At 41.4% G+C, this 24,180-nt stretch overlaps 1 protein-coding gene across 5 annotated transcripts in view; it reads right to left on the reverse strand.

The window, feature by feature from the left end:
• The window catches only part of ARID1B (AT-rich interaction domain 1B), a 330,284-nt gene that overhangs the window by 61,133 nt on the left and 244,971 nt on the right, over positions 1-24,180 (reverse strand). For all 5 annotated transcript variants that reach the window (XM_065630702.1, XM_065630699.1, XM_065630700.1 and 2 more), the window contains exons 6-8: positions 21,887-21,976; positions 6,910-7,089; positions 19-346 (exon numbers count right to left, since the gene is read on the reverse strand). In XM_065630702.1, the coding sequence (XP_065486774.1) occupies positions 19-346; positions 6,910-7,089; positions 21,887-21,976 (598 nt within the window). The remainder of the gene's footprint in view (positions 1-18; positions 347-6,909; positions 7,090-21,886; positions 21,977-24,180) is intronic.

Consider the following 24,180-nt stretch of genomic DNA (forward strand, 5'->3'; position numbering starts at 1 on the left):
TTTCACCTGGATGCATACCTGCTCTGAGCGGAGTTTGCAGCAGCCTGCATCACTGCAGCAGCCGCCTCCTGTGCCTTACGGTTCACAGTTGGCATGGGTGGGCCCATCCCGGGGCCTCCCTGCTGAGACATGCCAGGAGAATTGGGGGTCATACTGCTCATGTTTCCAGGAAATGGTCTGCTCTGCATCCCAGCTGATGGCATCCGTCCCAGGGGCATGGTACCGCAAGGCTGGCTCGGCCCCTGTCCGTGCATCTGACTGTTGGCATTTATACCCATGCCAGGTCCTGGGCCACTGTAACTTGTGTTGGGCACACCGCTGTACGTCGGTGGTCTGGAGTAGTTTCCTGAACAAAGTGATAAAAAGCAGAGAGAAAAAAACATTAAATATTTCTGTTTAGGAAGTTAGCGGCTGCAGAACTCACACTTGAACTAAAGCGAACCACGCTGGCCTCAATGTCAGAACAACTTTTTCACCATGATGACAGACAAGCAGCGGAACAAGCTGCCGAAGGAGGCTGTGCAGACTCCCCCCCTTGGAAATTTTCACGACCCAGTTGGATAAAGCCATGAGTAACCTTGCTCTGATCTTATATCTGACCTCAATTTGAATACAAGGTCAGCCAAGAAGAACTCCTGAGCACCCTTTCAACTTGAATGAACCTGATTTTCATGTACCCTCAAACATTTTCTGCCTAATATATGTCATGGGACAACAGCAAACAGAGAAGTACAGTCTCCAGAAGGTTAACAACAGAGCACACAGTACAAAACTGCCTTATGCAGTGAAGAGACGCGTGGCATGTAAGAAACCTATTACGTAAGCTCAAGGGAGATTCTTATTTTTGTAATTTCATGTTCTCATCCTTCATCTTTCTGCAATTTCAGCAATGGGCTAGTCTCAGTGGCTTCTTGCTCCTAATCATTCTGCTCATCTGTGTCAGAGACACTTTGGCACGGACTGGTGAGGATGGCTGCTGGGCCCTGAGAAACATTCCCATTCCCTCCCGCCTTACCCAGCTTTCCCACTAAGTTCAAACTTCGGCTATGCCAGCAGAAGGGCTAGTGGCTTACAGTGCACCTCTTCTGAGAAAACTAGTATTACAAGAATAATCAGCAGTAGCATAAAGATGCTAATGTAAGCATGTGCCCTATGAAGGATGGCATGAAAACCTGGCTCACCCCCATCTATGTTGTCACAGGAGCAAACTGCTCTGCTTGTAGCAGCTACACTCATTGGAGTGCTGATTTTCCTATCATGTGAAAGCTCAAAAAAAGTGAGTGTACAGCATTCACTGTTATAGAAACAAACCCAAGCAGTATGAGAAAGAGGAAAAAAAAGGTAAAGATATGATAGGAAAGTATTTTAGGAAATGGATCACATTACACTACTTCAGTAGTCTGTTTTGACTTGTCTTTATTTCCATCTCATCCAGATTAGTGGAAAGGCGACCCGTTCCCTCCCTGTGGGATGCCGCAGAACAGAGTTTCCTGACTACTCTCAGATATTCCCACGCTCGTTCAAAGGCAGCAGCCCTTGGACTCTTCCTCTGAACGTGGAGATCAGCCATGTCTCTCCTCAGGCCTCAGCTACCAGGCAGAGGAGTCAGTAGCACGCAATCCTGTTTATATTTAAAATAAATATATTCATCCATCATTTGAATGCACACATAATTAATTCATACGCTCCTGATACTGTGCTTTGGCTAATACTGCCCTTCTCCCCACCCAGCAGCTGCTCACTCTGCTACAAGTTCTCTGCAGCAAGAACGCGTGAGACCTACGCTTCCCAAGGAAATGGAGCAACAATTCTCTTCTGTTTCAGAAACCAAGTTTCTGCCTGAGGGTCTTCACAAAAGGATCCCCAATATGTGGTTCAACAGAGATGAAAGGCTCCAGATTCAGTGTTATGCTGACTTCAGACTGCCCTATCACTTCTCCTCCCCCTGCTCCTCCAGGCTCGGCCGCTGGCAGCTGACTCTTTTCTGTTCTGCGACCAATTCCCCACACAGCCAGAGTTTTGGTTGCTGAGAATCAGAAGCCACGCTTCTGATTCAACTTACGTGACGACAAACTGAAGGGTTCAGTGGTTTCACACTGCTCTACTTAGTGTTAAAGGTTTAACACACAACTCGGATGTTGCTCTGGTTTTCCAGTTGCTTTGTGCAAGAAAAAATGTAATGCAGCAAGATGGTGCATATGTGCGCTCAAAGATTATGCACGGCCAGTTGACACGTTTTATGTACATGCTATTGGTAATGCTGCTTCCCAAAGTGAAACAAATTCCACTCCTGGACTAGCAGACCTGATATCAATAATCACTGGGAGCTACTTTCAGTCCAATTTACACAAAGCCAATTTGCTTTGTCAGTTAGGGTCTGCGAAGTGTGGTTCAGCAGCATGCTTGGAGGAGCGAACACCAATGCTAAATACTATTGCTGTTTTGATGTTATTTTCAATTGGGACAAAAAAATCTCTTCTTTCATGTTTTGGCTTCTCCAGTGTAATCACAATACAGAAAAAACAGCGGAATCTTCTCCATAAAAATATGTGGCTCAGTTAAAATAGCTCTTAATCATTCATCTCCAGGGATACAGGTCCAAAAGCACAGGGAAGTAGTATCTTTTCAGGAAGGAAAATAAGTTTAAATGTTTTTTCCATGTTTTTTTCCCCCCTAAGCCTTTCCTCAATACCTCAAGAACTACCTATTCTTGTACCTTTCCTAGACCACAAAAAAAAGGGCAAAATAAAAGCCAAACAAAATACGAGAGGAATTGCCAGGAATGAGGAGTGCAATCTTATTTCCATGTTTCTCTAATAGATTAGTAATTTGTTGGCAGTGGCTCTGACAGAAAACAGATGGATGTAGCATTAAACACAATGAATGCAGCAGATGCTAGGCCAGCCCACATCAGCTGGACGTGTCAGGCAGCCAAGTCCAAGAGCCCACACTTTTCAAGTGGGTACAAGCCTGGCAAGAGCAGCTGTACAACACTGCTGAACAACTCCTCCTCTCCACATCCGAGGCGTTTTTGTTTCCAGTTCCCCCTCAGCAGAGTAGAATTGCACCCAGAGAGATGACACCTCCAATGCATGAGAAAAACCAAAGCAGTAACTGGAATCAGGAAGAAAAAACAAAACACCAGAAATGCAAGGAAGATAAAATACATAAAAGCCTACTGACAACCTGCCAAAGACAGATGTGTATACTTGCTGCTGAAACTCTGGTCCACTTTGTCCAGGTTTGCTGAACAAAGTGCTCTGACATCTTGCCATTTCTAGGCAAGCCGAAAAGAGGGAAATTTGTGAACTACCTGCTAGTTTTGCTCTCTGCTTTAGAGACACAGGTGAGATTCACAATATTAAAAATAGTATCTTAAAATCAAGTTTTTCTTGTACAGACAATTGAAACGTATTGTTCTGAATTCCTCTGAAACTATTTTACCTAGGGAACTTCAGTAGATACACTTGATATTTAAGTCTTAACTCCACAGGCTGTAGCATATGTGGGGTCTGGATTCTGAGGTCCGGACTCTTGAGGTAATAAATGCATCCCATCCTGAAGATGCTACCACTTTAATTAAAATGTAGGATTAAAACCAGTAAGACCTAGACAGCAAAGTGCTTTTGTGAAATGAGTCCAACAACATTAAAGATTACAAAGCACAAATACCCAATTCATATTACTTTACCACGAAAGAAAGGGGGTTTAACGTTACTGTGAAGTTCTGCAGTTGTGGTTCAAAGATATTCAGTAGTGGTTTCTCTCTTCGTTACACCCAAACTGAACAGTTTTACTGCTGAATTAGTGCTAGAGTTAGGTTAGGTTATGGTTGGACTCGATGATCCTGAGGGTCTCTTCCAACTGAAATAATTCTATGATTCTATGAATTTAGCAGGAAAAGTCAGTGAGACGGGGTGCGTTTCTGATACGTTTTACTGATCCACAGGAAGTTTTTCTCTGCTCCAGTCTTAAAAGAGCCAACTGACGACAGCATCTGACTGCTCTCCAGAGTGCATTTAAGCGACATTTTGCTGTGGCAGTAGTTTGATGCTCGGGTCATAGACCAGAGCTTCATTAGCCCCCGAGCTAGATGTTGTCCAAATGCAAACCAAAGGGACTGTTTTATTCTGTAACAACTGCCATCGTCACTCTGCTTTTTTTTTTTTTTTTGATTCTTGAGGGCAGGAAAATGCTGGGATTTAATACAAAATTAAAACTAATGTACTGTACTGCATGCTCCTGTGTTGTATCACAGACACACAGAAGCGTGGAGCCAAAGCCATTTTTTATTTTTGTAGGAAATGGTTTCACAGGATTGGACTAGGTCCCCAGTACAGAATTGCTTCCGGGGAAAATATATTCTACTCTTATTATAGATCTAAGTGTCATGTAAACATATGCAAACCAAATAAATCAACCACATCCATGAAATGGATCGTTCTGCTCTCATGAACTGGGGGCTACTTCCTCCAACCCAAACTTACTGGTGTAGTCTTAACTATGGTGACCATTTCCACTGCAGAGAAAGGACACGAGCCCTGAGCAACAGTTTTCAGTACAGCACACAGTGAAATCTGGCCCTTAAACTTAAAGCTTCATGCTGCAGAATACTTTGACACATATATAAAAATACAAGGACTCCTGTCGCACTCAGCCTATGCTTAACAATATTGTAGCAGAAGGCCTATGTGAACAAACACAAAAAGCAAATAAAATCCTTGAAAATAATTTTAGTTTAATAATTTAAGAACTCTGTTGCAACCTAGTTAATTTTTAATATATTTGCTATTTGGGCAATAAAAGGCAAATGGGGTAACATTATTATATATTCATCATTGCTGGCATATAATTGTGCTTTGTAAGAGGGTATATGAAGAGATGCAATTACAAATTATAGAATCACAGAATGGTTTGGGTTGGAAGGGACTTTAAGATCATCTAGTTCCAACCACCTGCAATGGCCAGAGATGCCTTCCACTACCCGAGGTTGCTCAAAGCCCCATCCAGCCTGGCCTTGAAAAAACGAAAACCACTATTAAATCTAGGTAAATACGTGACGCTGAAGTATCACCATCTTCATTCTAGGATTTTATTAATAGTGACATTAGCCTGGTGAAAACGTAGTGTTCTTCTGCTCTATTTGTTACCTGCAGAGCTGAATGTCTACAGGGCCCTAATTTTATGATGACCAGTGCATGGGATCACCGGTACTCTCCAAGAACTGGCAGAAGAACATGCTTTTCATCCGTCACACTATTCACCAGACCCTTCTGAAATGGCCTGTTAATGACAATGATGCTCATTTTCTTCCTGCCCCTCAAGTTCACTTTTTAATAGCCTTTTCTTCCTGACCACGACCCATAAAATCATTACACAGGCACTTTCATCTACAGAGGGAGGAAAAGAACTGCTGAACTCAAGCAAAAAAGAAAGTGGTATTCGGCGTGTTACTTAAATGCATTGATTTAGTACAAAAACCTTTCCATTCAATCAGTGTGGATGGCTAATGTTTTACTGCACTTGACACCCACTATTCCCAGGGTTCGGAATCTCAGCAGCAGCAGTACAGCTGGAAGTCAGGATAGCACATCATAAATCCACTGGATTTTTACCAGTTAAGCTAGTTGCTCACTGTGCAGATAAAAATAAGCACTTGGACAGCATTTTATGGCTACAAAATGCTTTCCAAACAAAAGGAAAGCACTAGTCAACTGGAGTTAGGTAATTAATCTTCACACATGGCTATAAGGCATTACTAGCCCCATTTCACAGTTAAGGAAAGTGAAGCAGAGGAATGAATCTACTTGCCTAAGTTGAAAGATGGTGTAAAAGGCAGAGCCAAAATTAGAAACTGGGAAATCTTGGCTTGTAGCCCTATGCTCAGGATACTACAACAAATGCGACCCAGAGATGAAACAGAAAGGAACACTGCGCAGGGCTGCAAGGTTCCCTGCAAACAAACATCAGAACTAGTTCTCAGAAACTCCAGAGACTAAAATAACCATCCTTGGTAGCATGGGCAAGTCACCGAGCCCTTAAGGAATTTCCCATCACTAGCTCCAGTTCTTTTTGAGGATTTTAAGTAAGAAAGCAATAGTAGGAAGTGCTGAAATAGAAAAGCTTCTGTATGTACCTCTAAAGAAAATACTGCCCTTTACATGTTCTGTGGCCTGACTTCAAGTTCATTAAACCCCTAAACAGATACATACTTTGTAAAGGTTATCCATTAAAGGCTAAACAATAGGCAAGTTCAAGGATGTACGCGTTCAATGTCCAGGGGCAGAAATTGTGTATGCTATTTTTCAGTCTTCCAACAATTCTGTCAAACAAGCAAAATAAAAGGAACTGTCTCTCTCACTCCGAAGGGTTACTTAAGATTCACAAACCATATACATTAGAGCTCAATATTATATTCCCACAGTAGTCACTGTATTATTATGTTCGTTAGAAGACTTCAACCCTCACAGTCACCACACAATTTCATATTGGCCTTGGGATTCCATCTAAGAAAAGAAGTCCTATTTTGGGATTGGTGCTGTGACCCTTATTCCATGCTTGGTCAAACGCGGCCCTGTCATAGAGATGACATGCTTGGGCTCCTAAACAATGGTCCTGGCAAAGCAACAGATTCATCATTTCCTTGCCCAATTTAAGGTCACTATTTTTATACAGAGAAAGGTGCTAATAACAGAAGCAGCTTCTTCCACGATGTGCAGCTCCAACTCTGAATGACAGTTTTGTAAGTTTAAGATTTTTCTGGGGCAGTTTGTTGCGTGGGGTTTTTTTTCTTTTTTGTTTGTTTGTTTTTAAGAAATCATGTACCTACCTACATACACGATATAGATATATTTTTTTTACAAATATATATATTAAAATTATCATCTGTATTACCAGCAAGCATTTTACCTTGTGGTCCATACTGGCTCATCTGGGGCCCATAAGTACCACTTGAATTACTCTGCTGAAAGCTACCGATTCCAGGATGCACCTGGCCTCCAGGTGAGGGGTGTGGTGACATGGAAGGTCCAGTTTGCTGAGGTCCATACTGTGACATTTGGGGGTTCCTCTGTATGCCTGTCATAAAACCTAAAGGGGGAAAAAAGCGCCAAAGCAAAAATTAATATTCAGGTAACTTTCCTTTATTTAAGAGATCCTTGGCATTAACAAAAAACCAACCCTCTTTAGTTATTTTCAGACTAATGATACCCAGAAAACTGCTATTGTTCATATGAACAGAAACAAAGGCACCTCCAAATCAGCAGAGCTGTCTGAACAACCAAAACCTGTATACAAGTCTCAAGAACTCTTACTTGTAAAAGAAAGAAAGGGCAGTCCCGCCTAGTTACAAATGGCTGATGATTTTAAAATTAAAGAAATCTTTAGGAAAAAAAAATAAAGGCAATTATCTGCATTACCTAATAAGTAGTAGGGAATTTGCCTGATGACTTACTGTGGTGTGGTGGTATCATAACTTCCAAAGTTATATGTCGCTACCAAAATGCATAACTTAAGCATATAGAAACCCACTGTAAATAATCCTATTGCCCACAAACACTCAGGATCTAAAATTTCCCTTTATGTGAAGACTACTAACATGAGCCAGAAAAAAAATGTCATTTTAGTATGTATTTGTGCTCTAGGTCCTTCTTCTGGTCTGTGCCCAGCACGCCTGTATTGCACTCTCCTTTTTCCCTTTTGTAAATGTATTAACGAATCCCAATTTAATTTAAGGTTCAAAAGCTGCAGCAAGAGACCCAGTGAGACCTAGTGAGATGATCTTGCACCTCCTTGTGCCCAGTTCTTTTGTGCTGTGAACAGCTCAACCCGTAACGTGCTAAAACTCTAACAACTGCAAGGTCTGGCAGAATATACACAGAGTTGTCCTGATCTTTGTGCAAGCCCCAAGACACAGGATTTGATCACACCTGAACCTGCAAGTCCCCTCAAAGACCGGCTCTGGAGGGAGCTGGGCCACACGCACTGGCGTGTGGCACGGCAAATAACCAAGGGCGAAACTGGCCTGTACTGTTTGGAAAACTCCACACTTCTGCAAAGGAAAGCTAGTATGACCTTCTCCACTTGGCTTTATTTTGAAACAGACCCCTTCCATTTTTAAAATAGTTCAAACTCTGCACACAAATCTTATTACAAAGCCTATGCCTTCTGCCGACAGTGCTGTAACTAATTTAGAAACCTAATACAATCGTATGTCTGTATGAAATAAATGCTCACATTCCCAACACACATACACCATATACATCACACTCATGGGATCCATTTAAATGAAAAATTTTGTACTGGTCACACACTAAGTTTTTTATTATGAAGATAGTAAAGTTACTCCTGTATCTAGTACAGAAGTGAGGGTTTTCTGTTCACTGTGGGCCTTTTAATCTATATGAGATAACTTTCCAAACATTGTGCTAGTGATAAAGGTTTTTCAGCCCAGTTATTATTGCAGGCAGTACCTTTCTTAATACCACAGCGATAGATGACGCGCTGAAAAGCTATCATTCGTGTGGGCTGTAGTGATTTCCAGTAGTGATGCAGAGGGACCGCTGGCTGTTGAATCTAATGGAGAACATGGACTAATGTCTAATGGAGAACAAGGAGAACATCAGTTTTAGCCAACTCTGCTGTGTCAGAAGGGCTCCTGAAGGGACTAGAGCAATAAGTGAAATAAATGTTTCCACTCAAATGGCCTCTTCTTCAGGAATCTTCTCTTAATCCATTTTTGTGGAGTGGACTTGTGTGGCTATGCGTAGAGTCATAAATAAAACACACCGGGACGATTCCCTGGCCTGGAAAGCAGTGCGGCACCCTCATGTCCACCCAGCTGAACCCTCCCACGCCGTCCTGGCAGTCTGTATGACTCCTGTGCGCAGTGCCTTGTGCTGCCTCATCCATGCCCTGGGCTGGGGCTCAGGGAGTGCTCACAGGTGTCAGCCAAAACCGTGCCATGGGGCACGCCAGGCATTCAACAGCAGAGACAGCTGTGGGAAACTACTCGAACTCATGCTCTGGTCTTAGTTTACAGAGATGTTCACTAACACAACAAGAATGGAACAGACTCCTTAGCAGCTTTTGACAGGAGGCATGAATTTCATCATCCCAGAGAGCATGAGATCCCTCAAATGAGGTTGGCTTTGCTGTCTTGTCTTGAGCATGGACAGGTAAAGAACTAAGAAAAAAAGAAGCCTGAAATTCAGGAAGAATGTCTGTGCCGTATCATCTTCTATCACTGTCTGTACGGTATGTTGAAGCATGGCCTTAAAATAGGACCTGCTCCAGCTTCCTTCCAGAGAGCAGAAGAGTCATTTCAGCTATAGATGTGACATGGAGAAGAAAGTAAGATCAGGTCCTTACTGGGATCTGAATTCCATTACGACAAAGAGAAGTCTATCCTCATTTACCTCCGCGAGAGCCCAGTGAATGCTCAGAGATCAGTGCATGAGTTTGAAGTGCTTCGAATATTTGCAGAAAGCTCAGATGTCTTACAGAGAAAAGGGGTTCCTGGCCAAGACATTAACATTCTTGCATCATAAAGAGAAAACAACATCAATCCTAGAAGTCTTATCAGAAATGAAAGGGAGCAGCTGGTATACATTCATTTTTCCTTATTTACACACATTTTCCCTAGTATTCATTTTATAACAGATACAAAAAGAAATAAATTTTCTTTCCAGAAAATTAGATCTAAGATAAAGTTTATTTTTGTAAAGAAGGGAAGCAGGATTACATTAGAGCTGCACTGGAGTAAAGCTGGTGGAGTGATTAAACAGCCAGACTGCATCTGACATGTCAACTTCTGTGACAACAAGGTAGGGTTTTTTGTCTTTTAAATGAAATGCTGCGAAACAGCTATGAGTTAAGACTTTAAAGATTGCAATGGCAACATGTTCATCAGGGAACAAATATTCTCTCTTCCTTTAATATTAGTGATAGAAGAGCTACAGATGATGCTTTACTTGCCAACACAACAAGAGATTACTTACTGAAAAAACACGTGAGTGGATTTTGGCAAAATAAGCTATTTCAGGAATAGCTGAATAAAGTGAGCCTGCCAGAAGTATTCTCTTCCTTTTTCGTTATTTTTTATACTACATTTACATACCTAAAGAATGGTCGTCTTTATTAAAACACAATTTAAAGCTGTAGAGCCACCTTTGCATTTCTAATTTCTAAATGAAACAGTAGCATACTATTAACCACTAGAACTATAATAGAATATGTCTGCATGTTCAAATAGAACACACGTACAAGGTTTAAAGATGGTCAGGTAGCATATTTTCTTCTTTCTTTTTAGCAAAATGATAGAGAAATGTTACTAAATAGATAATGCTTATGACAGAAGTGTTTCTGCTCCTTTGATAAAGGAAAAAACAAAAATGAAGCTTCTGTTGTCCTATACAATACTAATATCTCGTAATACATATCAAATAGCTAATACCATTCATGATACCTTTGGAAAAACATGTAAAATCTTGGTTTTCCCTTATCATATTTATACACGAACCAGATGAACAATAGTAAATTACTAAAGTTGCATGAAATTATGCACTAAAGTTGTCTTGATTACACTTGCACACTGACCAATACAAAATCATCTGTTTGTTGAATACTATCTCCTTAGCACTAACCATGAAAAACACCCACCAAATGTGCTGGGTGTTGCTGCAAAATTTGAAATGGATTCTTTTGATATTTTAAAGTCTTGGCTTGAATACGAAAAAAAAAACGTTTCCAGGAAAGCAGGAGCTCCAACACAAAGGAAGCGACTGCAAAGTAACAAGTTATTGCCCGTCAGCTGATGGACAGCAACTGTCTGCTGGCACACACTGAACCCGCAGTCAATGAGAGGTCTTTTGATTTAGCCAGGAGTAGTGCATCGATTTTCATGAATGAATTAAACCCGAAAACACACGGAACACTTACTCATTTTAAGCTCAGGAAAACTTTGGAGTTTACAGCGAAAGCGGATCATCATTAAATTACACATCTGATAAATAAAACACGAGGAAAGATACAACTTGCAATGGTACTTTGTAAAAAAGAACTTCTGAAAGATAAAGTATATCAGGCTATTGCTTTTTCTAGAGAGGCGAGCTTAATGACAGAGCACAGGACCAAAACCATTGAGGAGCTCTTCTGAGTTAGGAATAAGCATGTTTTCTTGTTCAAGGGCTAAAAAAGGGGCCAGACAGGCTTATTACTCTGAAAATCATGGAATAAGAAAAGCAGAAACAGACTGGATGCATTTGCTAATCATCAAATAATCAGAGAAAAATAACATAAAATTATCTACTTACAAATCATCTCAAAAAAAAAAAAAAAAAGAGAAAAGAGATATTTTCCACTACTTATAAAGGAAAAACTTGGCGGGGAGGGGGCAATCACACAAATTTCCAATGCTTGGTATGTCAGCAAGGCACTGGCCAGTACCCTTGAGAGAAAAGAGCAAATGTTTGCACACCCATGACACAGTTTTTGGCTGACTTTCCTTCCTCAGATGCTGTTTGGGCTGCAATCGCTATCTCAGGATTTTCACCAGAGAATACAACAGAACTGAGATGGATCTAAAGCAGCAACTCCGAAATGTAGCTTGTCCATGGGTAAACAACGCTGAGATAGAAATGGCAGGGCAAAGCTAAGCAAACAAACCCCAATATTCCGTGCAGTAGACATAATAAAATTTGGCAACCTGTTAGCAGTGCAGGATGGTCAGGAAGGCCACAGTGAGACTGAAACTCTGCCCGGCTCACCCGTCTCGGATGGCAAGGGCAGCTCAGGAAGTCTTTGGACTGGTGAACCACGTCTGGGTTTTTGCCCAGTTAAACGTGTCCCCAGTCAGCACCTCAGAGCACTGTGAGGAAACATCCAACAGAACAAGATTCGCATGTTAATAAAGTGTTCTAGTAATTGAAAGAGTTCACTACTCCCACATAAACCTGGTGTACCAGGACCCTAAATATGCAACCAGGTTGACTGCACGAACTGTCGATGGTGCTGGAACAAACGTCTTCAAATGGTGTGGTCGAACCTGGAGATGAGCAGCTTACAGACCACAGGAGATAAGAAAATACTGCTGGGCCATTGCTTGTGGGGGGACAGTGCTACGTGGTCACAAAGTACTGTCACTGGCAAAGAATGCCATGGCACCTCCCTCAGGTACTACTTAAAATATACATTTAAAAGGACACAGTGAGAGGGATTTAGATACTAGAAAGAAATGTAAGGAGCCAAAAATTACACAGAAGTCTAAACAAGTAACAGCAATGACGAAACTGGAGGAGGTTTGATCCATGTACCAAAATACAACCCAAGTAAATCAAGTGAAACCCTGTGGGTGGCATAAAAAAACTGGCCTCCAGAGCAACTAAACACAAGATTTCTTTACATTCACAATAATGTACTTTCCTCAGCTCTTCTTGTCACTTTCCAGAAGCCATCCTTACTTAATATGCCCACCTGGACTGGTGACAGCACACATGAAACCTGTGTTTGTCATACCATGGACCATCTGGCCTAGTAATACACACTACAAGGTGATGGGTTGCTGAGCATGAGTAGATTGGCTTGCAGTGTAAACCTCATTTAGATGATGCAAATGCTAATTCTCAGTATTCCTGTCCAGTTAATAAGCTGGTAAAAATAAATAAATAAATAAAATAAATAAAACGCCTTCACACACAGATGGCAAACAAGATTCTGATCCGTATTTAGCACAGCTAAGTCATAGCACTGCACCAATACAGTATCTTTGGATGGCTCTGGCCCCACTGACATGAGTAATACTTAGGTATTCAATACACCAGATCTTTGCTAATATCCCTGGTACTGAGTGAACGCTTCTGCTACAAGCAACTTTGGCAACTGAAGGGTAGCAGCATAAAAAAATGTACTGAGACCACTGACATCAAAGAAATTAAGAGGCTTATTCTTTAGCCTCTAACAAGAAGGTTAATGATCTTCTTGATAATAAGTTTTTACTCATATAAAAGCTAAAAAAAAAATTTCAAAAATCCTCATTTCTTTGTCCAATCACAATCTATTTTTTTAAAAAGTGCCAAAGAGTTTTCAGGAGAAAGCTCTTTGTTGTTTCCCTATTAACCATGGAAAAAAAAAAAAATCTAATTTCTACATTGAGCTCTTTCTTCAGCCCACATAAAAAACCTTGTTGTCTTCTCCGAGTCCATCAGGGTGTCACTAAAAACATCTGAAGTTCTCTGGGGCAGAGTAACAGTGACATGTTTTCCCTTTGGTACCTGGACATTTTCATGTTGGCATCTACTAATATCTGCAGAAAGACCAACACATTTCTTCACACCCATTCAACAAAGGATGTTTCTTTGACTACATGACATAGCAGTTACAGAAAACACTGCCTTAGCAAAATTGGGGCTTCCTGCAAAGATCACTGCAGTACTTCTTCTTTTCAGGCAAAGATCAATGTTCTGTTTAAGAAAAAGTGCTGGATTGGTTTTATTTTTTTTTTAAAGTATTTTCTTATTATGCTTTAATATCTCTCTTAGAGTCTCCACACTGTTTATTTGTCTGGCTGCTTCTCTTCACAATGTGAATAGCTTTGGGGAAGATGGAAACTAATGACCTAGCTAAGGTTTTAACCCAGACCCCCTAGTGTTTTACCAGCTGTGCTATTAGGTTAACTGGCTGAACCTCCTCTGCCTCTCTCTCTGATATTACAAAACCCAGTCTATGTATAGCATGCAATAATGTTTAAATTTTTCCCACCCCTAAACCTCCCTCTGCTACTGCCTAGCCTTGAAATTCGTATAATCTATCATTGATAAATTAGAATCTGGGGAAGGATCAGACAGATCACCCAGATGGTAGCTGGGCAAGAAATATCCAGCCTTTCCTAATGCAAACCTTGCGTAATGCTCTCTGATGTAAATTTTAAGTGCTACACCGAGGGCAGAGAAGTAAAGACATTTGTGGAGAGGCTGATGCACAAACAGAACAAAAAAACATTGCTCCCACACCATTTTAAACATAATTTGTTACTGTAAGATGCCTTACACAAGATGCTTTTCCTATATGCTCGAAAAATCAGGGTAACAGTGAACTGTAGCACAAAAGCCCCACACACCGCCCTCCGGAAGCAAATCCTTAATTTCAGTAGGTGGCTTGGGCTGTTGGAATTAATCTGACCAGCAACAGGAAAAACTTGAGGAATCCATCTGCTTTATACAATTGACACTTGTCTGAGTTCCCCCAATAACACGTGTATTTGCAAAAATCATGGTGGAGAGCAAAGAAGGAATGGCTTTTTTCAGGGCGTAATATGCAAGGCCTGCTGGCTTAATGGTCTAAATTTCAGGTTTGAAAAATTTACCCTCTCTGGAGACTCTCGTTCAAAGCTTCCACGGATCAACTCCCATCTTCCTTTTAATGAAATTAATATATTGGATACCACAATGTATATGGATTTTGTGAACAGGACTAAAATACACATGGTGTCTTTTCTGTCTTGCGCATACGTAAAATAAATAATAACATTTTTCCGAAAATACAAAATCAGCATGTTGTCCTCAGTCCCAAAATGCCTTTGTCTTGCTCTTATTTTACCATGAGTTACAATTTACTGATTCTTTCCTTCCTTGATTTGCAGCTGTTCCCTGACGAGCGTTTATTCTGCAGCCTTTTGGGATCCTTTGGGATGAGAACTATCCAGTGTTAGCTATAATATATACATTATATAGATTTCAGCTCACTGCCCTATATATTAATTTAAAAAGACATAAAGGGTCTGAGATCAGAAGTTCTTTATTTTTAGAGAAGCTTCATAAAAAGTGTAACTGAGGTACTGAGGGAGCAGAGCGTCCTGGAAACGATGGTGCTGTTAAACAGGCAGAGCACCGGCGGCTCCTGGTTTACAGGCCATGACGGGAAGCTGTCCCAGGGACAGGGATCGTACCCAGGAACTGTACATCAAGCCTGGGAACAGGAATGTTGACTGTCACTTCATCAAGTTCTTCATCAGTGGCTGCTTATGGCTTATCTTGCTCCGAGCCCAGAGGCAGGGAATCTGATGGCTGCTTAATGAAGTCAGCGGAAACTTTTCTATTGAGAAGTCTCTCGCTGGCAAATACATAAACTCTCTCAGAATAATTCAATTCTGCTCCCTAATCTCAAAAAGAGAATCCCCAATTTAGTTTAAAAAAATGAAATAAAGATTTATCCCCAAGTATAACAAGATTTCACATCAGCATGAAGAAAGCAATGACCAGCTGCTAGTATACAAAATTTACTTGGGAGACCTGACTCTGGGTTTTGATTGCACAGATATTATTATCTACTTCAAATCCTACTTCTGCAGTTTGCACTCTCCCAGCATGGCTTATCACATGTAAATCATACCCTTTCCTCTTTCAGTTCTTCTTGCAGATGGCCAATACTGCTGTAGATTTAGTGTAGGCCACAAATAATCAGATCAACCTAAAGCTGAAACTGGCTTGTGTATGTTTAAAATCCAAGGACAGTCTGAAACTAGCATCCTGAAATGGCAACTGATTTCTTTAAGAATTAACCTGGTTTGGCAGAGTAACATCATTTCTAATACTTTTGGGCAAGAAAAGCAGGTCTTCCTGCAATACCTGAGACAAACAGACAAAACCATTCACTCCCACAGCTCAGAGTGAGAACCAGTGACCTTTCGTTCCAAAGATCTCAATTACTAGTCAAAGTAGACATACTGTAAGCTTTTTTGCTGTGCATTGCTACATGATGTAGTACAATACAAACAGGTAGAAAAATGGGGGTCTTGGGTGCTATTGCAATTAAAATAGCAAAGGAAAATAGCGTGCATACAATTAAAAAGCCTGCTCATCACACCAACACTACATTTCAGTGCACTACACTTCCACTTTTACAATCAAATTAAAAACACAGAGGTAAAAAATAATGATGGCCTGACCTTTTTTAAAGACTGTTGATAAACTTGGTGCTCACTAACTTGAGAAACTAACGTAACTTTTTAGTCACCACAGAAGTTTAGTGCATGTCTCTACTGCATGGCTCTGTCTTCTCATCTAGATCAGCTCTGGATGTTGCAATGCATCATGTTCCTGTTTTATTGTGTGACTTGAGATGAAAAATAGATCTTTTACAGAGCTAGCCTTGCAATGAAATAACCCCTTGTAAAGATGTGACAGCTTCAACTAAAGCCTGCTTTTCCTCCTTACGTGACACACTCCTCTGGCTGTTGAGGGCACAATTCCTCTAAGCCCAGTTTTCTGGGCATGAAGATTTCCTTCCAGCCTGGCACAGTGTTCCTGCGTACCAGCTGGAGCTCAGCTCCTCCGCACTGACCCACCTGGGGAACGCGATGTGCAGAAGGGGCACTCAGACATAGCTGTGGCTTTGCACCCAGCCCATGTCTCAAGCATCTTTCTTTAAGAGCCTGAAACCCTTCAGTCTACACCAAGTAAACTTATTACCAAGTCTGATTTAACCTTAAGTGTTGTCATCATTAACATGGCAAGCAGAAGAATTTTAATGACAAAAATAATTTTATTCTCTAAATGGAGGAGTAGTTATGTTTATACAGTCCTAAAATTACATTGGGCCCTTTGAAGGCAACCGTGAGGCCCCTGGTGAAAATGGGTTTGACACCCCTGCCCTAGCTCCTCAGTGCTCTGAACAGATCCCAAATCCCCAAATGAGAGCAAAAGACATATTCTCAGGGAAAACCTCTTTTTAAAATCTAAACACAAACTACGCTACCTTTTCTGTTGCAATAAGAATTCTTGGATCTATTTTCTTCCTTCTAGTTTATTTTTTAAGGAGAAAACAGATTTCAGGGAAAAGACTCTCTACCATCAAATGTCAGTATTAAGCCATAAATCTGATCAGGAACTGTAGGTGCAAAACACCAGATTGGTATTCTGTGTCTTCCACACAAGCAAAACCACTCGTATTTTGTTAGAAGAAAATACATGACAGTGGAATTTACGTGATGACTGAGTACAAATAAGCAAGCTCAGAAAACAGTTAACGGGGAGAAAAATACCTATATGAAATCTAATGGGCAAATTAGGAAATTGTAGTTGCAGGAATTCAGTTGCTGCTTAGTGTTTATAGGGAAGCACAAAGAGAACATCAAGATGCCTGATCACATCCCATCTGTTACTACCTCTTGCTGGATAACATCTTGGCTGCCAAAAAAGCTATTTCAATTTACTACATTGCAGCTACTGATAAATATCACTTCTGTGAAGATCTAATACTAAGTAAGGACTAGATCTGAGGATAAAGCTCACAAGCCGTGTCAAAAAGATCCAAATTTTGCTTAGTATAACACCTGTACTCCTACAAGCCTTCAGTTTCTTACTCCCTGTTCCTGTCTGTGATATGTTTTTAATAGAACATTCAACTGTACAACAATCCTCAAAAGCTGGATCATGTCAACAACAGACAGAAATAAAGCTAGAAGGGAAAGAATGACATGAAAAAAAAGAAAAAAAATAAAAGGCACTGGGAGGAAGTGATGGAGAAGAGGAAGGCTACTAATTCAACAATTTTGGAGGTGTGTACTCCGGGCACTTTGCACATATATCTGACAGGCACAGAATGGTGCCACGAAACTGCCTCCAGCAATAGAATACATTTTCCAGCACATCACAGCAGCTGCAACGGCATCAATTCTGCTTGCAATCCATGTCCAAACAGAAAAGTTCTCAGTGGTCCTATTTCAGCATATCTCAAGGACTAATTAAATCCTCATTACTATCTTCTAATTATTCCAGTGCTCTGGGATTTCACTGAGCAAGTCCCCAATGGTGCATTAGATGAAAAGGGTTAAATAACCTGTGTTGATTTTGAGACTCCAGATCTATTTCAGACCTTTAGCATATCATCAGCATTATCATGAATATTTAACTACATACCGCTGTGAAAATTATAAGGGGAAAACAATTAAAGAATTTTTAAAAATTAATTCTGACCCATATACATTTGCACTAATAAATAAGGCTTCTTTAAGTATCCCCATTATGAGAGTGCTTACTAGAGTAATAATGTGAAGTCATTAACTGGTTCCATTAAATTCAATGGTTTTCAGGAGCTCCCAACTCACTATTTTAATATAAGACTAAAACCTGACATGTACATATCCAACTGGATAAGCATGAAAAATACCACTTAAGAGTAGGTAAGTTTTCTAAGCTTTTTCAAAATTAGGTAAGGAAGCATTCATTTCTGCAGGGGTAAGAGTGCCTATTTCAATAATTACTGTGACACATATTTTCCTATTAGTGTTTGCATAGGTGAGTATTCACATAGGCAGACAGACATCTCCGTTAGGTTACAAAAGTAAGAGTGTGAGTATAAGCTAATGGCCAGGATGGAAGGCCGCTTTTTCACACTGCAGCTTCAGGAGACTGATTTAGGGGGTCAGTTTGGATACACCGGGTTTCTATTTGATCCATACAAATAACTTCTAATCCATTCAGCAGTTTTGGCTACTAAGCACATCCTCAAGTGACTAGGCACCTCCATTATTTGCCAAATGGTTACGACAAGTGTGGTATCACCACTGCCCTACCTCTGGGGGCTGATGTAACTAGAGTTTATAAAAAGCTCTGACTTCAATAAACACACAAAATCAAACCCCTACTTTTCATCATAGCAAAGAAAAACCTGGAGTAGCTACATCAGAAGCAAAGAGCAAAACATGCATTCCCTTTCCCCTCAAAAGCATAGCAAGTTTCAATGACTAGCTGGATTAGACTACATTTTCATGTGGTATCCCCAGGTCACGGTAACTGCTGGGATTCAGCAGCAGTTAAATGCAGGTGTAGGAGAGCAGCTCCTGCTTCCCCAAGAGACTTCTGCCCCCCGTCCTGCACAGCCTGCTCCCGCTGGCTCTGCCAGCCCGTCAAGGTAAATGGGACTGACTTCAGGTTCCAGTACTTTCAAAGACCTGTGAGCTGAGACACAGGTCACGCATGTAAAAGTAACGCAAGTTCTTATTGCCTAGGAACACAACACGTGTTGGCAGAGCTGAAAAAGTTTCATTGACTGGGCATCGAACAACACAGGCCAGTTACTGATTGTGGGACAAGAACTGAAGTGGGCTGCCTAGAATAGCATGCTACATTTCTGCTGACCCAGGTCCAAATGTCCTACGGCTTGAGCAGGATGTGAGAAATTTTCAAATTATTCTTCAAAAATTAAGTATTTTTACACGTATTACAAAAAGTATGAAATAAGCTATATAATAATCAAGCTGAGAGCACAGGAAATCCAGTCCCCCAAGAAATTCCTGTTACTGTACATAGGTACCTATGTTACCACTTCCCTCCTTCCACATGCAGAATGTACGTGTAAAAATACGCTCATTGCTTCACGCTGCACTGTATGACACAGAATGTATAGCCTCAGGCAGGCAAACATAAAAATCCCAGCTGGGTGCTGAGTAACCATGGAAAGTAGGGTAAAATATAATCAAACGCTTTCATAATAAAACATGTAAGTGTAAACTTAATGGTTCAAGGTAGCGGTTTAGCATCCAGAAGTGCTACAGCTCAGACTTCACCTGTCAATCAAGCCTCACAGTATCTGTTAAATAACATTTTTTTCAAGTATTGAGAGCAGAGGATTCAGCTCAAGAAATTATTAGCAGTCTTTTGTTCATTCAATTCTCTCTCTAAACAAGGAAAGAAATGTTATACAAAGTGCTAAACCAAACAACATTACCTTATCCTATGGAGGGTCTCTTGCGCTTTTTGTTTTAATTTTTTTTTCTTTTCTTTTTTTTGGGAGAAGGTGTGTATCAGTAAGGCAATAGTTTAAATAACAGATGCCTATGGATCAGGTGTCCTTAGCAGCAACGATTTTCTGCTCAGGTTTTTATCAGTAAATGACAAGCACCTTCCCTTTGAGTCCCCATCACTCCCCCTCCTTCCTTTCTTCAAGTTCAGTGGAAACCAGTTCAAGCAAGCAAAGGAATCAACTAATGTAACAGCCTTTTTAAAAGGTGAAGTTTTCCATTTCAAAGGAGCCTCTAATCAATGACAGGGCGCAGAAGGGAATGCACGCATGTTTATGCGCGTATTATACCACAGACTTTAGAGAAGCTTTGGGGAACACGTTCTGCACAATCAATAGGACCTGGCTAGTTACAAATTTCATATCTGCTGCATGAAACAAATGGACTGCTTGTACAAGCTGGGTCACGAGGATCATGTGTATTACACCATATTTTGCATATGAAGAGTGCAAAAATCGCAACATTCCCAAATACATTTTCTCTAAGAACATACCCACAATTCCCACCCGCCCCCAATGAGAAAGAACCAGGCTAAATCCATCTGTAAATTTTATTTCTCTCTCTGTTGTTCACTTGTTTGACTTCCTAGTTATGGCTGCCGTCTTCTGTTTTACTTTCAAATACTCCTCTGCCTCCCCCAACCATGAAATGACCCCCAGTTTTGTTCTACAGCAGCAACGGAAAGGTTCGATCCTTCCAGCTCTGTCAGACCTGCCTAACACATCCTCCAAAGCCAGATGAGGAACACACACTTCAGAAATAGTTATTGCTGGGCAGTGTAACATTTTGTGCCAAGACCCAGTTGTGCCAGATAATGCACACATCTGAGATGCTTGCATCTTCAAAGCCTCAATCTGATCCATTCCCATTGCCTTGTGACATTCTAATCCGCAAAACATCATATATCTGTATTGGGTACTGAGGCCAGTATTTTTTCACCAAGTGTGTACATTATTCTACTTTTTTTTTTTAATGGGAAAATAAGTTTCTGCACCAACAACTGTGTATAAAGAATGACCTGAAAAGGAAAAAAAACAAACAAGTGGAGTGTGGAATTGTGTGCTTCGTGTTCTCATTAATCAGCATTCCTGGAGGAGAGGACACCTAACACGGGAAAACAGCAAAAATTAAGACTCTCTCCTCCTCTCTGTAAGTCCTCCTAGTTCTTCCTGGATGCCATCCCAGAAATTTGTCATTCTGTGAGTTCAACTTGTTTCGCTGTGAGAAAACTTCTAGTATTTATGGTATCCCCATATGGTGCTACTTGGAATATTTCTGGTAGCAAGACATGTTAGGAGGGGCATTTCATAAATAACTCCATGTTTATCACAGTTATCATGTGTCTGTTTTGCAAGCTTGTCGCTGGCACATGTTAACCACTGCATGGACAGGATGCCCGGTTCACAGCAGTTGATCACATGGCCACGCAACAAAGCTGTGACAACCATCTTTCATGAGCTATAGAGGAAGGAGGCAAAAGGAAAAGGGCTTAAAGTTTATAAATGATAACACAAGGAAAAAAATATTGCTGTTTATTTTGGTGAGCACTTGCTAGGAAGCACTCTTTTAGAACAGCGCTGTTGCCTGCAAAGTTTTCCCTTGCAAGATTTCCAAATCTTTGAGCCATTTGACCTAAAGAGTCGATTTTGCTTTATATTTAAAGATATTTTTATTTCTAGAATTGGCAAGAGGAGTAGCTATCGAGTTCATGCAAAGACATCAGAGACAAGAGTTTTAATAACAGTGGCAAAACTGCAGTGCTCATAGCTAGCACTATTTCTTTACATCTTAATTCCAAGGCAGACAACAGAAAGTTGAATTCTCTAGTCTATGAATCAGGTATTTACAGAAAACTGCCTTGATACTCTGGGCATTCACAGTATTTTGAGAACGCCTTGTTTCCAATTGTATTTTGGAAAACCTGCTGTTCAATTGCTCTTTCCCCAGAGAAGGAAACCCCCTGAGCCTTTTGAATGAAGACTGTAGTTATTTTCCCTGGGAAAAGAAAAGAAATACCAGGAAATCTCACGTGGCTAATGTGTGACTTAAAACATTTGGCACCAACTAAAAAAGCCCGGACACGCAACAAACCTCGGTCCTGTGGCATGGGTGACTGGCTCAAGGCAGGGTGGGAGCTGGATTCCGACTGGCTGCCAGGAGGCTGCGGTGGCATCTGACTGCCTGTGACACACAGGGGAAAAAGGGAAAAGAGACTTGCTTTCAGCATTACAATGCATAAACACCAAGCCCGCTGCACTTTTCAACCACTCAACATCAAAGAAAGTACCAGCTGTATAAGATACAGGGTTTTTTACTATTTTTTTCCTTTTTTTTTTTTTTTTTTTAAACCCACGGAGGAAACATGCATAAACATATTTAGCAACAGGCATGGTGAAATGTTCAATTTTGTATTGAGCGAGTTCCCAACCTCACCGACATGATCCAATTTATAGCTGCAAATCTCCTGACACATATTTCTGTTAGAGAGTTTAACAAAATCCAAGTCTGCTGAACAATAGGGCTCATCCTGCCGAGCTTAAACTGGCCTCCAGCCAGGCAGACATGGACTGCTGCCAACAATATTACCAATGAAAAATTCAGTCAATACAGAAATGACTAACAACAACAGTTTAAAAAGTATTTCAATGAATCAGTGGTTTTAATGTTATTTGAATGCCCATGTAGAATATGGGAGTAAAGAATAATATGTAGGTGCATGTGGTAGAAAGCGAAGCATGTTTCAAAGAGATCAAACAGAAAAATGGTATCTTATTATTCAAATAAAAGCAAAGGGAAGATATTTGGTTATTAAAATATCCACCCAGAACAGACAGACCCATTTTTACGGCCCCATTCAAAAGCCACCCACACAGTCTATCCACTGCTGCCTGCCCACCCAAAGAAGAACAGCACTCGCCGTGCCGTCTGTGGGGGGCTCAGGACACGAAACGCTGCTTTTCAGTATTACTGGACAGCAAAAGCAGGTGCTTATTGCACCGATGCAAGTCACTCCTCTGGGTCACCATGCGACGCCGTGTCAAGCAGGGAGGTCCACGCTCGCTACCACCCTCCCACAGCACAAAACCCCGAGGGTTTGGTGCCTGACAGCCAACCTGCCACAGCCCGAGCAGGAGCGTGAACGAGACGGGGATGTTTCCAGGGACCCCCCTCCGCCGCTGGCCTGAGACACGCCTGCTCCTGACAGCCCGGGCGGCTTGAAGACCACCTCAGGTGAGGCAGCAATACAGACTCTAAGCGTTTAGAGGCTGTAGTGACGAGCACGGTATAAATAGCAGCAGACAGATTTATATCCTCTCATCCTCCGAAACTGCTCAGATTGTTTTCCGTTTGGAAGAAATGGAAAGAATAAAAATACAGGCAATAGATTTGTGCCTGCTGAGACTCATTTCCTCCCGCTCAGCAGCCGCCCCTCCGCAGCGGCGGGGGCCACAGTCCCACCGCCGGTCCTGGCGCTGGGAGCCGGGATGGGGGCGGGCAGCAGGGGCGGCTCCTTCTTTACAGCCACGAAGGGCCCCAAGTTGGATGTAAATGCAGGAAAACAAACGGGTCTGCCCTGCCCCGTCCACTTCCCGGCCCCAAAGCAACTGGCTCTCAGCGCTGACTCTGAAGAAAGGCCAGACTGGTAAAGAACAAAAAGAAAATCCATAAAACGTGGAGTGTAACCACTGCCTGGCTATTCAGATGAGGTGCATTTGCACTAAGAAATATGACAGCCAACATTATCGGGAGCAGCTGTGACAACTGTCTCAGAGATGCAAATGCTGGACCAGAGGCAGAATCGCTCCTCCAAAAGACCAAACATGCCACTCAGCGCCTGAGGCTTTGGGATCCACAGCCCATTCACAAACTAGAAGGCATATGACAATAATATTCTGGCTTATGTTTTGATGTCACTCAAGAGCGGGCTGTGGAGACGGTAAGTGCCTACATTATAATGAAAGCTTTCTGCTTGACAGGAAGGATTCAGTGACTCAAGACTGTAAACAAATAGCAATTCCATGTTAACATGGGGCACTGCCACTTCCACTGCGTATGCCTGAGGCAACGCTATCAGACAGAATACTTGAAGTAGATCTGAACCATCTAAGATTTTAACAAATTCTAAAAAAAACCCCCCGAAAACCCTAAAGGCAGGGGTAGTGCCGACTGTACCCCACAACTCCCAGTGGGATCCCCTCTTAGGTGGAGGCTTGGCAAACTTTGAGAGACATTAATAGTGCATGGAAGATCTATGCTAGACAACATATTTTAAATACATTTATATGTACTCTTTAATTTTGTACATCGATACTAACTTCAGTTAACTGGCAGAAGCCTTATCCTGCACAGGCAGGTGTGCAACCATGGACCAGGAAAGTCAAAGC

Source organism: Caloenas nicobarica, chromosome 3, assembly GCF_036013445.1.
Source record: "Caloenas nicobarica isolate bCalNic1 chromosome 3, bCalNic1.hap1, whole genome shotgun sequence".
Classification (NCBI taxonomy): domain Eukaryota; kingdom Metazoa; phylum Chordata; class Aves; order Columbiformes; family Columbidae; genus Caloenas; species Caloenas nicobarica.